The sequence below is a fragment of the Puntigrus tetrazona genome, chromosome 19 (genome assembly GCF_018831695.1).
Source record: "Puntigrus tetrazona isolate hp1 chromosome 19, ASM1883169v1, whole genome shotgun sequence".
Lineage (NCBI taxonomy): Eukaryota > Metazoa > Chordata > Actinopteri > Cypriniformes > Cyprinidae > Puntigrus > Puntigrus tetrazona.
In genome coordinates, this window is record NC_056717.1 from 18019234 (window position 1) to 18037296 (window position 18063).

At 37.8% G+C, this 18063-nt stretch overlaps 1 protein-coding gene across 1 annotated transcript in view; it reads right to left on the reverse strand.

Annotated features, from left to right (window-relative positions):
- Nucleotides 1-12075: 12075 nt before the first annotated feature.
- Nucleotides 12076-18063, reverse strand: part of efna3a (ephrin-A3a) — a 70283-nt gene continuing 64295 nt past the window's right edge. The window contains exon 5 of the mRNA XM_043217222.1: nt 12076-13954. Within this exon, the coding sequence (XP_043073157.1) occupies nt 13836-13954 (119 nt within the window). The 3' untranslated portion in view covers nt 12076-13835. The remainder of the gene's footprint in view (nt 13955-18063) is intronic.

Here is an 18063-nt window from a genome sequence, read left to right on the forward strand (position 1 = left end):
ACATAATGAGTTGAATTAGCACCTTAAGGTTTGAAAATACAATAAAAGTATTTTTTAAATTATTTTGTATTTTTTTGCACTGCGTTCCACATTTAACGACATTAATGAATTTGCGCTCCAATTTAAGACTTTTTAAGGCCTCAGTTTGTGGAATAGCACATAAAGACCACACTGAAACCTGGAAATTAAAAAGTTTGACTTTGAAAAAGATAAAATGAAAATCTCCAAAGTTCCTATCTCTTTATTAGTTCGTCCATTATAGCCAAACATTATTTATCTAATGTAATTTTTCCGTATCGGTTATTCAGTTTAATACTTTTCTCTTTAAAAACATACTACCGTCATGTGACTCATCCGAGCAACAGGGGCGGCATAAAAATATGCTTTTTACATGTTTTTAATGCGAAAAACTGAAAGCTTTCATTACGAAAAATGTGTGATTTCATTTCAATTGCCATAGGTCACATAATCAGCCTACACCGATTGAAAAGGAGTTTTCAGTAAATAAGATACACAACGTTAAACAATCAAACATAACAAGCAGGTTGAGGTGATTTGAATCAAGTCAACCATAACAGCATTTCAGCATAAAACGAGCGCTAATGTTCCAGTAAGAAATCTCTCATCCAAACACCTGAGCATTAGCCACCTGAACACCACCAACTCCAGCCTGTACCTCAACTCGCCAACACCATTTGCTCTCCATGTGCACAAGAAATGTCCCTCAAGACTAATTTCATCAGCTATTTTGTCTGCATCTGGCTTTTCTCAGCACCACAGCCATCAAAGGATGTCCTTCACGCAGCAGAAAGTCAGAAGAAACACACACACACACACACACACACAAGCAACTGGTTTTGTTTGCCTCTTCAAAGTTACAGCCATTTCCCTCCCTTCATTTGGAGCAGTAATGAGAGTGCTAAATCGGGATGAATTCATTTGAGTTTCTCCCACAGAATAGGCTGTAATGTCGCTGTCCAGTGCACACACGGCAGGGCGTCTCTCCGGGATGCAAACTAATGACTGTCTTATTGCGATCAATTAAACCACTGCTTTACCTAAAAGCTCCAGGGGTGCCTGTCCGATTGTAGTTAGCTGGAAAATCTGCTCAACATCTCCAGGCCTCAAGGATAAGGTTTACTGCGTTTCTATGTGTGTGCGAGGCCTTGTTTAAGGAAAAAGAGATTGATATTCTGTTGTCATTTACTTATACCCTCGCGTCTTTCCAAGCTTCAGAAAAAATATCATGTTATGACTTCAAAACAATATTAATATGCTGGAATATTAAAAAAGACTCACACATATCCTGCTTCAAATCCATGCAACCAACAAAAACACATTGCAAAATTAGCAAATAATGTTCAAAAACAGTGTCTGGTGAACAACACCACCAAAACCCTGGTAATTGCTAAAATTATTGTTAATGTTATTTCTTTTTTAGTAGCTTATTCATCTTAACTCAGTGAAAGCAGAGTCATTTGTAACTTAAATGTGAGAGTCTTCTGGTGTCACTCACTTCTAAAAACAGACCATTATGCTGCTAGATATTGCAAACTGGTATTTGGTATCATATTATTTTAATTTCTTATCACAACAACAACAAAAAAACAGATTTGCAGCGCAAAGATTTTTGCTGTTTACTGCACTTCTACTCATTTACCAGTAGTGCTTAAAGAAACCGTAAGTCTCACACATTTTACCATTCATATTTTTGCATGGTTTTTCTAAATGTCAGGGTGAATGATTTAAAATATAACAATATTTTAGCTTGACAAGCTGTAGTTAGAAGTAGCGCTGTTTAGTACGTGTGCTTAGAGAGCAAAATGTGGACCCAGCATGTTTACAGGGGTATGTGGGTTTCCAGAGGCTTGTGTGTGTGTGTGTTTACTGGGGTGTGTACATGTTTGTGTGTTTATAGTGGCGTGTGTGAGCATGTGGGTGTGGATCTTTGTGTAAATTCAGCCCCAGCTGTTGAGCGGAGTACAGATGCGGAAACAAAAATAGGGGATTACGACTAAATATAGGGTAAAAGATGGAGAGAGAAGGAGAGCAGGGTGAAAGGAGAGGAGTAGATGGACGGAGAGGGAAGAAGGGATGACTAAAAAAGAACAAGACACTGAAGGATGGTAAAATTAGGAAAACCAAAGGGATGAAAAGGATTAACAGCAGAACGAGGATTAACAAGACGTTTAAGGGATAGAGAATGAAGAAGAATGACAAGATGAAATGAGACAGAAAGGGTAAAAGGAATTCTTAAGCACTAAGCAAACAAAATGGATATTAACATTTACTGAGAAGGGCCGTCAGATTAAGAGTGAGATGACGAGCACTAAAAAAGATCAAAGTTCACAAGAGGCAGCGCAATGCAAGAACGTCCTTTTGATGGATTATTTTCAGTGATTACGCAAGAAATGTTACGGTTTTTTGTGAAACAAGGCTTCGCAATAAGGCTTCGATATAATCTTTTAGCATCTTATTCTTCACAAATATACGCTTTGTAAAGGAAACGGAGGCGTTTAGCAGACCGGTGTAGAGCTTCTCTCTAATTTATGGCCCAAATGAAAATGTATAGTGCAAAGATTATGGCCTGTATAATGAACATATAGCTTAGTAACCACAGAGTTTTGTAAAACTCGTATACTTGTGTATTTTGGGCCCAAGGAAACCAGATCCTATTTGAAGCTTTTGTAAACAGTGCTGCAAAAAATACATTTTTTACATTTTCTGGGAAAATCTAAAATTACAAGAGTTTTTAATGAAACCTGAGATGCTTTTTTTTTTACCTACTTAAACAAAGTAAGCAAAACTTTAAGGTCATCAAGATGTTGTAAAATGAAACCATATGAATCAATCAGTTGAAATATCGCAAATGCACAAGCTCATATGCGCATAGCATATATTATGCGCTCTATGTTTGCATGCCAATCATAATTTAAAAATAAATACAATTAAATCTGTTCATCACATAAAGTCTCTTTGTACAAAAAACACAATACTGCACTATAAAATAGAAACGTTTTTCCTTAGCATTTTTAAAGGTTTTGAATAGAAGGTAATGATTCTTGTTTAAACCCACTAAAATGCTGCATTATTTATTTGCCAGGCCAGAAGTTGGTCCAATATGAAAAATAAACTCACACATACCTTTACAATAACCACATAATACACAAACTCATGACGTCACTGTTCTACCAAATTCTCTTTTTTACAGTTTACAGTTAATCATAGTCATAGTTTTTGATTGGGACTTTCAATAGATGGACAGAAAACTCTCAGGTTTCATTAATCATCTTAATTTGTTTGTTATAGTTTGGAGTGACATGAAGATACATAACTAATTAGAGTATTGTCTGGGTTTCTGGGTAAACTAACCTTTCATATGAAAAATAGGACACATGCACACCCAAAGTAAACCAAATTTTCTGCTAAATTATAAACAAAGACTTTTGTTTTGATCAATCAATCAATCATTGCACATTGTGTATTATGGGGAGTGTTTCTGGTTCCAGCTGAACTAATTAATGCAATCTAACAATCCTTTAAAGAGATGGGTCTTTAATCTAGATTTACACTGACAGAGTGTGTCTGCCCCCTGAACAGTGTTAGGGATATTGTTCCAGAGTTTAGGTGATAAATAGGAAAAGGATCTGCCGTTCGCAGTAGATTTTGATATTCTAGGTATTATAAAATGACCAGAGTTTTGAGAACGCAATAGACGTGGTGGATTATAATGTGATAAGAGCTTTTGACAGAACAGGGCTAATATGGTCATACTTCCTTTTTTTTGGACTAGCTGTAGCTTGTTTATCAAACGTGTTGAAAAACCACCTAATAAAGCTTTACGATACTCTAACCGCAAGGTCGTAAATGCATGATTAACATTTCTGGATTTGACGTTGAGAGCATAGGCCACAGTTTAGATGTTTTTGACGCAGTTTCACAAACGCTAGAAACACTTGCTTTTAAAGGAAAGATTGCTGTCAAACATAACAACTAGGTTCCTAACTGATGAAGAAGAATTGACAGAGCGGCATCAAGTGTTAGACAGTGTTCTAGGTTATTACATGTGGGTCTCTAGGGTCCGATAACAATTTTTTCAGAATTTAGCAATAAGAAATTACTCTTCATCCTGTATTTTTTCAACTATGCATTCTGTCAGTTTCTCAATTTGATTAAGTATCATAGAGCTGAGTATCAACAGCATAACAGTGAAAGCTAACTCTATGTCTCCTGATAATATCTACCAAAGGTAACATGTAAAGCATGAAAAGTATCGGGCCTAGTACTGAGCCTAGTACAAAGTGATGGCGGTCAGATAAATATGATTTGAACCATGCTAAGGCACTTAATGCCAACAAAGTTTTTTAGTCTATTCAAGGGAATATTGTTGTCGATAGTGCAGTGTTCACAGCATAAATCACATCAAAGTTTAATACTAAGTTGTAAAGATAGACTGTTTCGTCTCTGCACTCTCTGCCTTCTCGTGCAGTAAATTTAGCTCAGTCTCTCATCATAGAAGTTCATTTCTTTTGTTTCTCATGCTTGTCAGCTTGCTGGGCCATGCGAATCACAGAGGCCTGGCTGAGCCCCAAATTAGCGCTTGCTGAAAAACCCTTGAGGAACCAGGAGCTTCACGCTGCTCCAGCTCATGCATGCTGACACTTTCCCCACCTCCAGCCGTGCTGCTTTTCAAAAACAAAGACTCTAATTGCGGGATGTGTTTCGGCCCGTCTACGCGCCAGCAGCGACTCAACCTCATAGCGGCCAGCAGCAATTTTGGACTTTGCGACTTGAATTGAAGTAGCTTGTGGTGTGGCCAAGTAACTGAGAAGTAAATTAGTCAGAACCGAGCTAGTTCCGCCTCAGATAAAGTTTGGATTACCCCTGTTTAACCTGTTTAGTTTATGAGAACGATGTGCACAAACATTCCAAGAAATAAATACGAACGCACAGCATCCAAAAGTCTGGGACCACCGATAAACATCTGTTTTATGTAAAACCTGATAATCACGTTCTCCTGCATCCAGCAGTGTCTGAAAAAGAGTGCAGATTTTTAATGTGGTCTCAGACTTTCGAACTCCACCAAGTAACATACTAAGTGTTTGAAAGTCAAACATTATTCAGAGAAAGTTTTAGTAAGGTTATCTCATACTGACACGTTCAATGTTATCAGTCTTTGTAGATGTTTTGTTATACGTCTTTATTATCCAACACCCTTTTTGACTGATCTCGCAACACAGGCCCAAACCTGCTAGCCTAAAACGATTCTCTGAGTGTGTGTTCAATTCAGTTTTAACTGCGCTGTGACACTTTCATGATAAGCCTTTGTGTTTCCATCCTGCCAGTCGGCTCTGGTTTGGCATTTCTTTTCTTTTGTTAACTTGCTTTATAAGAATTGCCAAGTAGTTCATGCTGTTGAATAGGGGATATTTCACCTTCCAGTATAGAAAACATCTTAATCCCTTTCTCAGTTTCACTCTGGTCACATAATCGTGATTGAAAGAAAGCTTCCCACGAGCCATCTGAAATATGACAACAACAACAAACAAAGAATAAGGTGGTTCTTCACTTAAAATATTCATGGATCTACATCTCTCACCTCTGAGCTGTGGGGGAAGGTGAAGATGCAAAAATAGATGAATATAAATCACAGATTTCATCCCCAGAACAAATGTTCACTCCATGTATAGGAACATTTTGTAATATTCTGTGGGCACCAGTTTCAAACAATACCTAGACAAAATAAATAAATAAATAACATAAAAAAATTAAATAAATGTTGCTTGCACACTTTAAAAAAAAACTTTGCAATACATAAAAACAATATCCGAGACCACCTTGGATTTTTTATTTATTTTTAATAAAAAATATAAATTATTTTAAAAAGGATAACAGTAGTTGTCCCAGTTTTGCTTTATTGACAGAAAGCTGTGTCTTTGTTTTCTTTTTTTTCAATCCCTAAAACTTTATTTCTAGGATTAAATCGAATTCCGTATCCCAGATTTTCAATGTGGTCTACATGCCACTTGGTGTCTGGCAATTCACGTCTATGGCTGCTTACCAAGTATGAGATATATGTCATAACCAACTTACATAAATGTAAAGAAGATTTTTGCGGTGGGTCATGCGGTCATCCACTATCTAAGTCAAATAAATACATGGAAATTATATCACAAGCAGCTGATGCATGTTGAGTTGGTGTGTACTCTTAAGCTTCTTGCGTAATACGCATTGTTGATAAGCATTTGGACAGCGGTTTATATAACAGCCGTTGGTTGCCGAGGGCTTTTGAGTGGGAGACGGTGTATGATATGGCGCCCCCTGTGGGCAAAAGAACTGACCTGAATTTAATCAGTAAACAAACACTGGAAATATATAATGTGGAATAACATACCAGTTCAATATGACGTGTTAAAACATTCTACTCTTTTGTTCAATAGATTATTGTACAGAAAGTCATACATTAACCTATGGAAAAGTTCTATGTCAACTCTGCGAGCTGGAAACTTCAATACCCTACGATACCCAATAATATAATCCTAATAAAGCATTCCTCTGCATGAATTATTCCACAGGAGAATGTGGGAGGAATTTCATGACAGACGCTCTCAAAAACAGCTTTAAACATCAATGTATTGTGTGATATATATATTTGCTATCACGCATACACTGTAGCCTGTCAAGAGGGTTTAAATAGCAGGTTGCACCAGAAAAGAAATCCAAAAATCTAGTCAATAGCCCTATAACAGCAGGTTTTTATGTGGATTGGGGCTGCTTGAAATCACCTGCTGAGCGGAATGCTCCTCTATCATCTCATTAACACCTTAATCATCAAAAATGTTCACTCTAGAAATAAATTAATCAGCGCTGACTGTGAAGAGAGCATTTCTATGATGACACTAGCAGCAGAAAACTATTTTGCTGCACGGAGTAGAAGTACGAGACTATAATGGTCTTTGGTGGAGCGATGGCCGTTGAACGGTGTTAGATACAGGCTAAGACATGTATTCTAATACGATCCTTCTTCAGCATAAGACTTTTGAGGGTTTTTCGTCTCTTTTATCATCTGGCAAAGCAAATCAGAGTGTCAGATTAAGTCAGATTTCTTGGACAAGTAATAGCACACATCTTTAACATGCGGCTCAGTTTTAAAAAAACTTAATACTTTAGGTCATCTAAAAAAAAAAAGAAAAGAGTAAACAATAACAAATAGCAAGGGTATTACATAATCAATCTATGATTGGGTTGTTGCTTAATTGATTGCTTGTTAAACTGGATAATGTTAAACTTGCATCAGAATTTGGGAATAGATTAATGCATAAATGCATCCAATCAATTTTCTTTTTAATACTTTGTGATGCTGCTTACTCACTTAAAACCACATCTGATGAAAACGACAGAAACTATTTCCGTTTCATCTTAACTGTAATTACACGATACTCAGATGTCTGTATGAGATACTGCAGCACTGGTATTTAATAAATAAAATAAATACAATATAGCTAGACCGGATTTCATGGGATCATCTATGCCATCTTTATATATACATATCACTAAGACCTACTGTAAAACAGCTCTATATTAAAGCATTTAGGCACTATAGACATGATATAAAGCTGCCTTCCAACGATTTGTATAATGATAAGTAAAGACATTTGACTTGACTTGTGTTTGCAGATTTCCAAATTTAAGGGCTGGCAGCTCATAGAGACCACAATAACTTTGCTTTGACACAATTCACATTCTAATCCCATCATAGACATTTTCTTTAAAAGCCAAAACTTACAAGACTCTTTCCAAATAATTGCAACTTAGGCGCATTCCTCAAATCACCCATCAACACACTTCCCGTAAAAAAAAAAACAAAACACGAAACGGATTGTTTTTACAAAGAAACATCTGAGCGTAATTTCATGACCTGAATACATTTCTGCGAAGTTCTGAGGAAATAAGAGAGAGAGAGAATGAAAGTAACAGCAGGGGAGCGATAAAAAAAGATTTAGAGTTGATGAGAAAAAGAAGACAAACAGATCAGGATGCAACAGAGGGAGGGAAAGAGAGAAATTGACAGACAGATCATGAGATCTGGCAAGCTTTTGGGCTGCATCTGTATCTGTGACGAGTCCAGACGGTGTAGCTAGACTGGGGAATCACCCAACCAGACACACACACACACACAGATGGTTTATCTCTTCACTAATGATGCTGAAAATGTCATATGAACCCAAAGTGACTGCTAAACAAAACGTCCCACTTCCAATTTATGACTTTGTCTTCTTTCAATCAAACTAACAGCAGTGATATGAAACCACTAAGCAATCATTCAGTAGTAAATGAATGTACAATAAATTTCACACATTCATTATTTTAGATTCAGCAACCTTTTCTTTTTTTACTGAGAATCATGGGTAATAATTTCAGTTACCCTATCCATCCATCCATCCATCCATCAAATTTCAACAGAAGTGAAGAAATATGACAATTCTGTATTTATACAATTTATATACTGCATAAAAAATAATGATCCTATGATAAATTACCTCATATTATTTAAAAAAAAAGTGTCCCAAAGTTACGATAACTTTGTATTAAGAACAAACTATCAATCAGGATCAATCAAACAAACTCTTTCTGAGTTTTTGAAAAGTTCCACTGAAGCTTTTTGGAACTTTTTGGGTGACCTGTTGCTTCAAGGATGATTTGATTTACAATGCGATCAAAACTTCTACCAGACCACAAATCAGACCACATACTGTAACTCTAGAAGTGGTTCATATTGTGCTCCTCAAGTGGCGCTCTCAGGCATTGATCTGGGAGGGGTGTCATCTTTAAGCTTATAATAAGCGGGGCAGGGAGGAGCGCTGGAACACCTGATCCTGAGCTGCAGCTTGGAGCCAAGTGTCAGCCAGAGGGAATTTAATACTGACACTTTCAGATGGAGTGATCTAGGAGAGACAGAATGGGGTTTATCTTCACCTCAGGAACATGCCAGCAGCCACATTCAAACAGCCTTACACCTTACAGCCTCAGTAAGTGATTTATATTCTTGTAGAGAACTGCTTAAGACTAACTAGTCTCGGATTTTCAGAAACTGTGTTCACTCTAAATCCAGTTTCGATGAAGTCAAATTCCACAATGCGTCTTCGTGACTACACTTGTCAATTTGCAAGCTATACGAACACTTTGAAACTTGTCATGACCCCTCACTACCACAAATCAGGCCACACAAATTATAAGTTAAGACTCCGAGTCAGGCTTAGCTCTGTCTGAGTACAACAATAGGACAATAATAGAGGGAATTAGCAAGTTAGCATTAAGCTCCGCAAAAACAACTTACAGGTTGCCTTTAAAAACAACTCATAATCGAACAACAATAAAGTTCAACTCTATGTTGTCTGACTGAAATTGGTTGGCAAAGCACATCTAGCATTATGGTTTTATCTTAGCTCACTGCACAATAGTGACAGTATTGCCAACAATCATTGTGGTACCATGTCATTAGCATTTAACATGAACTGACAAACAAAGCATTGCCAAAGTCCATATGGGCAAAATCTGGCAGCCATCTTGGTGTAATTAGGGCCGCTGCTCCTAACTGGACCTTGCTTCATATCTAAATGAACAACAGGATCCCTATTAGCGGCCATTGGTAGTTGCACCATCTGTCCAAGTAATACAGTCTGCAGCAAGCGATACAATGGTGACATTGTACCATTTAATGTCAGACATAATTAGTATTATTGTTGTTAACGGTACAAGATAATTGGGAGTTGGAGGCCACAGATGAACCTGACACCCTCTGGTGGTGCACCACAGGCTAATGAAGGTCTCCGTGCCCGGGACCCATGCCAGGCCAAAGACTGAGATCATCAGCTCATTCACGGCTGCTGATTGCACAACCAGACTTTTAATTTCAGGAGTGAAGTTTTGAAGGGTATTGAAACGCACTATTGAAAGTTAATGGTAAACCAAAATGTGTTCATTTTTTTTCATTCTATCATTATTGACCCTCAGGTTGTTCCAAAACCAAATGCTGTTAAATGAACATTCTGTAGAATCGTCACAGTTTTTTTGTTGTTTTTCATATTTCAGTGTTCAGCTGATATTGATTCGACAGCTACAGCAGATAGATTTCGATTGAAATTTTAATCTATTCCCTACAAATAGCTATCCCGTGACTTTGAAAGAGTTGTGTGGAATATTTTATAATGGTGTATTTTATAGTTTCACATTTCCATATTTACATTCATTGGAATGTAGATGGAAATCGGTCAGGATATGCTGCAAAAAAATCATTTTGTGCTCTACAAATCATCATACCTACATTATTAAAAAACAACACCAGTCAAGTGTTTAGTAAGTGAAAATCCTTCTCTCTGCAACTTATCCTTTCATATATTTTTTATTCTGATGTTTTTTAATGAATTCCCGCTAACTCTGCAAGACAAAGCCCTCCACGAGATGCCACCACAATCTGGGAGGTCGAGGAGCAGCATATGTGTCGCCTGAAGGAAGTCAGCTGTGAGCTCCTTTACACAAGTTGCTTTAAGGCAGATCCACACTAATTGCAAATATCCAACAATCAACACCCTTGTGTGTTAGCATACTAGTAAGAAGTTACTTTTACTTCTCGCTTAATACATTTCACCGTGATTTTCCCTCAACATCGGCGCCAAGTAATGCTATAACACAGATTCTGTCCAGTCATGCTTACAGGGATTCATCAACATTATAACTGTAACTGTGATGGACAAATTGGATCATCCACACAAATACACTGCCAATAGTGGCTTCCATGAAATGTGCAACCATATTATTAGTTAGAATTGTTAATTGCACAATTACTATGTGGAACTGAGTTGGATCAAAACAGGCATGTTTGATGTGAGATTTATTCTTGCTTACCCTTGAATCTCGAGAGTCTTGATTATCTTCGCCAGTATATGGAGTGTCCTTGGAACTGAACAACACTTAACAGAAGAGACAGAACAACATAACGAAAATAAGAGATTAAAAGACAGACAGATGTGCACAAACACGTTTTGCTCCGAGGCATTCTCTCCTTAGATGGAAAGGCCGAAATCGAGAAGAACGGCTGCCTCTTCCCAGGACTGTCAGTGGAGTGTTTTATGTTGTGTTTGTGACTATGTGTGTGTTCTTTAATGATGGGCACCTTGAAGGTTTTGATTTGTGCGTCGTAAGAGAAGCAACATACCTAGGTGCAGGAGTTTCTGAGGTCAGATTCTCAACAGGAACTTCTTACCTGAGGAGACAGACGAGTGTTTGGTCTAGCTGAATGTGAATGAGTATGTCTGGGTGTGAAACGGAGCAGATAAAATAACAGAGAGAGAGAGACAAAGTGCAGAACACAGATGGAGAGATAAAAACAAGACAGATGTACTTTCTAGAAACAGACTCAGTTGTGAGGACTAAATTCTAATTAAAGTAAAAGCTTGCACAAGAAACATCTTATGTAACCGCCATGCTACCAACAAAAGTAAGCAATTATCATAAATAATTACTTTGAACAACAAACACTGTTACTTTCTCCTCTTTTAGAAGAGTTTTTTTTTTTTTTTTTTTTGGAAATAGATAAATTGTACACTGCAAGAAATACTTGACAATATTTTTTGTGTTCTTTCCAGTCAAAATACGTAAAGATTCTTAAATCAAGTAGGGTTTTCTAGACAAGCAAAATTATTTGTTTTCAGAAAAAACAAGTCATAATTAATTGACTTTTTGCTTAGAACAAGCAAAATAATCTGCCAATGGAATAAGCAAAATTATCACATTTTTCTTATTTCAAAACAAGATTATTTTGCTTGTTTCAAGTAAAAACTCACAGAATTCTTAATTGCTCTTTCTGAATACAGTGTATATATACAGTGTGTTACCTTTTTCTTTCATCACTCAAGTCAGATTCAGTCTAAGTTGTCACTCGGGTAGGATTGACAAACAGTAACAAGTCAAGTCAGCGCATGCTTATTAGCAAAACACATCATGTAAGAATCATGCCATGCCGACTGCGATTAAGAAATGCAACCCAACAATGCAAAAAAAACCCCAGCAAGCCTGTTAAAATAAGAATGGTTTATTAAGTTTCATTCTGGTAATTGTCATTCATGATTCGTTTACATGTTTGTAATCATTCTAAGGTAAACACGATTGGTACTGTTGTTTCCAACAATGATAAATGCTTTCTTTCTTGCCCGCCCCATTCTCACCAGCCGAAACTCTCACGCAAGCTTGAGTATTTAAATCCTACAAATGTGTATCTAAATGCATATGAAAATGCCAAAACGCGCACGCTTTCATACGATCCCCTGTAAAGTGCACACTCATAAGACACATACGCAGACACATTTACATAGACATTCACTCTTGACATTGTCTGCAGCGGTCTGAGGAATGAGCATTCATTCCATTACTGCACTGAAGCCCCGCCCCTTTCGAGAACCCCTTCCCTAAATGCCCTCCCGGCCCCGCCCACAAATATAGACTACAACAATCTCACACTGTCCTATAATAATGACTCTCCTTGTGAAGATAACGCACCTATTTCAACTGAGAGCAATGGATGAGGATTTTTTTTTTGTAACTACTGCATGAGTTGTGACTCGATTTGCTGGCACATGAACAGAAATAAAGGCCATGAAACGAAGAAAAACAAACAAAAACAATTTGGCATTAGCAAAGATGAGGAAAGATCCCTCAAGAAAGCAGACAAAAACTCACAAAGTTTCAAAAAAGGATCAAATGATCAATAAATAACTCAATAAATTAAGTATATAAAGTAACATACTCAAAGAGCAGTTAAATATGTATTGTACGGTAAAAACTAATTCTGCGTTGCAATTCTTCGATATAAAACAGCGAATTGCAGTTTACGACTTGAACGCTCTTACAAAAATGGCCACTATGCTAATCAGTGGCGATCCAGTACCTTCCCATGATGACATGTACGTACTATAGCAATTATAAGTCTATCTATCATCTACCGTTCATTCGGTCCGTTTTCTTTCGTAATGTGCGCTGCTTGATGACCAAACTTTCAGGTCACACAATGTACAAAAGTGATGGTCTCTGACCGATAATGTGCCTCTAGTTTCCAAGTTCAGCAGGAACTAGGAAACTAGATGGAAAGCATTCGCATTACAGCTCGCAGACGAGACTCCAAGCCCGGCAACTAGCAGAAACAGCGGCCGTGCCTTTCTGTGATCGATTCATAAGCCTTAACACCTGAACTTAGTGACTGGCAAATGAGTTTTATTGATCTCTGCCGCAGCACTATCAATGACTGACACATATCGCAGTCACGTAGGTATGGGTTGTGACAAAATGTTAAGACAGGATCAAAGGTCTCCAATACTCCTCGAGTCCCTCGGCTGAGATCCAGCGGTCAAAGCACTAGCCAGTATGATGCTCATCATATCCATTTGAGCTCACGTCAATCCCAAAATGTCCACCTCAAGAGCTGACCCAGTCTGGATAGGTTCATTGAAGACGAGAACAGACGTAGCTAGAGGTAGAGACCTCACTGTCTAACAGGATTCGTTTTTTTTGTTTTTTGTTTGAGAAGAATGGATGTTCCATCACAAAGGCAAAATCTGAAATCGATGCATGTCCTCCTTATTAGTAAGGTCCAAAATTGTGGAGACAAAGGCCACTATTTCGGTGCGGTAGATCTACAATTAGCTCCCACGCTTAGGGCTCGACTAGTGGTTAATCTGTTCTGATTGGATAATCTCCCGCACAGGTTGAACGAAAGGCGATCTTTTTCTCGGAGCGCTCAGGACTGCTGGCTCAGAAATGTCAGAGAGAGGGAGAGACGGTTGCTAGGACACGAGGAGAGCAGCGAGGAGAAGCGTCGCCACAGTGATTAACAGTCGATCTCCAGATGGACTGCTGCCGCTAACGCTCTTCTCCAGTTTAGGGATCTCAGGGTTAAACTCGTCTGAGAGAGAGAAAGGGAGATCAAAGAAAGAAAAAAGGAAAGAAGGAAAGAAGTTAGTGAGCATCTAAAACCAATTTTATTCTGATAAAAAAGTCTATAAACTACTTATTAAAATAGATAGTTCCAGTCCTTGAATCTAATTGGTTGAGTTGGGGTTGGCAGTAGAATAATGCTTTTATTAATGTCATCACACTTTGTTAGCTCTGTATTATTTTGTGAAACCTTACTATATATATGGAACAATAGTTTTATAAAAGCAATAAGAAAATCATTGTTAGGCACTCAGCTTCACGTCAAGAATAACAGCGGCCCTCAGCTGTTCACAGTAAACCATGGCTTCTTGAGGTTTATTGCTTTAATAAGTTGCCTCAGACCCCGTTTACACTAGTGCATTTTTTGTTTCAAAAGCCATAACTTTTTGCTACGGTTACACCTATCATTTACACTGATCTGGCAAATTCTACCCTCGAAAAAGGAGACCTTTGAAAACTCAAGGGGTTGCGTTTGAGTGTGAATGGACTAAAACCAAAGCTAAAACATCATAAAATAGAGCAAAAGTATGAGATTCGGGACATGCTTTGAGACTATTGAAAATGATGGCGTGGCTGCCCACATTCTCTTTGTGTATCCTTGGCGACCATGTAAACAATAACATCATGCTCATTGTCTTAGCGATAGATATGTATCGGTAGATGCCTCAATCGACAGCTCTAAGCACGTAGATGCATCTCCCATTTAAATTAGAATCTACCAACACATATCTATGGCTGTACTCGCATGAATGATCATGTGACGTGTGTATTTGGTAGTGTAGTGTAGATGGAGATTGTTTCTGAAACGAAGCAAGCTTCAATGTAGACGAGGAACCCTGTTTTAAAACTATGGTAAACAGGGCCAAAACATTACAAAATATATACCTTTTTAAAGACGTCAATACTTTAAATGCAGCAAAGTTTCATTAAACTGATTGAAACACTAAAGACATTTATAATGTTACAAAATCTGAGTGGATCCTGAGTGACATCATACAGATGTCTATATAAAGAATCTCAATGAGCAATGGCAGTTATTTCTATTTGCATCGTGTTAGGCTAATCTTATCAGCAGGGTGTTCAGGAGAAAGGTAGAAAATTATTGAAAAATGAGTGAGAGAATAAGAATGTGATTGGGACATCACTCTAGGCTGGAATCAAACCTGCATACCTCACATGAGCACCATGCCTCAGTGTCAAGAACACAAGCATTTACCATGAAGCAACAGCAACCATGAAAGAAAGTTGTATCTTAAAGTTAGGCGTTGACATAGACGCTAAATTATCACCTACTAAACATCAGCAAACGACAAAAGGGAGCAGGGGAAATAATGATTTCTCTTTGAGTAATGTCATTACCTACAGCAACTGTAATGGTTTCCCCACAGCCTTCTCCAAATATAAGGAAGATAAAACTCATCCATTCATTTTCTGTATTATTACTGGCCCCAAAGCTCTATAACATTCTACAAGCGTTATTGATGATGAAAATAATCACTTAGAAAGAGAGAGAGACAGAGAAAGGAGGAAATAAAAGCAGCAGCAAGGAGGAGAGATAGCGAGAGAAAAATCTTATCTATTAAAACAGGAGATATAATTGTAGAGGGAAGACTGGGAAGGATATCGGACAGAAATAAACAAAGAACGTGTGACATTTCTTATCTGCAGCAGCCACGCTGGATGTTGATAAAGGACGCTCGGGCAGTTAGAGGTTAAACAGTCTGCTGTGATAACAGACGTCGGTGAACACAGACACACGGCTCAATGGACTTATCAGCCGAGCCGAGTCAACACATCATGGAAATGTCTGCAATTTGTTATTGCTGATGCTCGCAGGTAAAAATCCAACTGGACTGGTTCTGCTCTGTGTGTGACAAAGCAGGATGTGTTCCTGGATCGAGATCTTTCGGAGGGCCTGGAGCAACATTCCTGTCAAACAAATCCAGTCTTACACCTCAGCTAGTTTCGCTTAAGGACACAGATTTAGCGTTGGACGACAAGCGCTGATACAACACTGAACCGCAATTGTTTCAAGTGCAAAAGCAAACGAAACTGAGCTAGCTGTGAATCTTTTTTTTAATTATATATATGGCATTTTAAGCCTTCTGTTTGGGATAGGACTGGTTATGTTAATTCAGCAGAAAATGGCTGATGAATTGACTAGTTTAAATTTTCTGTAAAACGGTTTACATTTTTACTGTATATTTTACTGAATTATTCTGGCATCCATAGCAGCCGGTTTTATTCCGCAAAACCAGCAGTATTTTTTATGTTTATGAATGTCATGTGAAAAATGGTAATATTGCTACATAAATTAAACCAGCATGTTTTACACATTTGAGAAAACTGTCACTAAATAAAATAAAGCACATTTGTGTCCATCCACATTTTCACAAAAGATTTTCACAAAAATAAGAAACTTCTGACTGCACATCAATATGCAGAATCAATAATTTGGCATGAGCTATATAGGAAAATGTTCTATTATATCAATAAAATAGCAAAAGCATAATTTACCAGTGTCAGACCGTAATTAATTGGGGTCACAACAATGGACAACAAGGTGAAAAAATAGAGTAAAATCAGTCCTGGAACCATGATGCAGTGACTCCAATCACTGGGTATCTTTTTTTTCTCCAAGGATCTCTAAATTGCCTAAAATGTCTGGGTTTTGCCTTTTGTTTTGCTATTGTTATCATATTTGCTGAAGGTAATGATCGAAAAGCTATTTAAAAAATAGCACGCAGACATTTTACGCAAATGACCAAGGAAAGTGCAAGAAGGAGAAGGATATACGGAGAAAGATCAAAGCAATGCAAATAAATGCTCATATAATGTATGAGGACTATAGAGAGCATGTCAATAAAACTAAACAAAACAGAAACCAAAACATTTTCAGAAATTTAGAACACACCTGAGAAAAAGAAGCCGTAGGATCACACGACCACTCGCCAAATTATAGATAGAAAGAAGAAAAAGCCAAAAACTTTCTTTTTATAGTGCGCTTTAGACATAATACTAACAGTAAGCAACTTTGCAACTACATGCCAATTAGAAGTCAGTAGTGCATTACTAGAATGTTCTAAATATCTTCTAACACTTTATTTTAATGTGTCCACAACTCACAACAATACTGACTATCAGAAAGTTTGCAAGTACGTGTCAGCGCCATTTGGCGTCTGTCCGTGTCGCCCGGCAATGATTTTAACCAATGTAAAGACCAGCTTATCAGTCTGCTCTGACAGTTAGCAGACATGTAGTTGAAAATTAATGAGAATTTGTTGACATGCAGTTACAAAGTTACTTTACAGTTAGTAGAATGTCTAAAATGGACTATTAAGACTATCGAGCGTAACCAGAAACTCTAACATTTTGCCGTTTAACCTTTTTGGCTGAAGCTAGCGCAGAACTTGTCTCCCTGTGACTTGGCAAGCTGAAATAAGAAACATCAGGTCTCCTAGGTCTCTAAGGCTGTGTTAAACTTTGGAAATCTTTTTTTTTGACATCCGTAACCCTATCATATCATATCGGTTTCATCTAGGATAATCCCTGACTGGAACATGCTATATAATGCGCGCTACGAACACAGAAAGTAGAAAAGATGTTTTAATGCAGCGTCAGCACAATGATGGTATTGTGGAGCTGTAGACGGAAAACAAAGTCAAACTTACTTTTCAAGTCTGCTACACATACCATTTTTTTTCGTACAATAGGGTGGTTGACCTGTCAGCAATGCGTTTTTTATTATACACAGTTTGGAAAAGCTAACAGGATGTTGACAGATTTGGAAGCAGGAAGGTCTGTGTACAAAGAGAGGGTCGTTTGTTCATGTGGTTTATGTGTTTCATAAATGGATACAAGAATCAGTTTCCATTTTAACGGTTTGTGCACACACACACACACACACACACACACACACACACACACACACACACACACACACACACACACAGAGACCTACCGCTAGAGTGCTTCTGGATGCCTAGGGCGGTGTAAAGTGCCAGCTATTTGTTTTGTTATGTGTTTTAGCAAGGGCATATGGGCATTGAGCCAAGCTGTGCATCCTGCAGAGTGTCC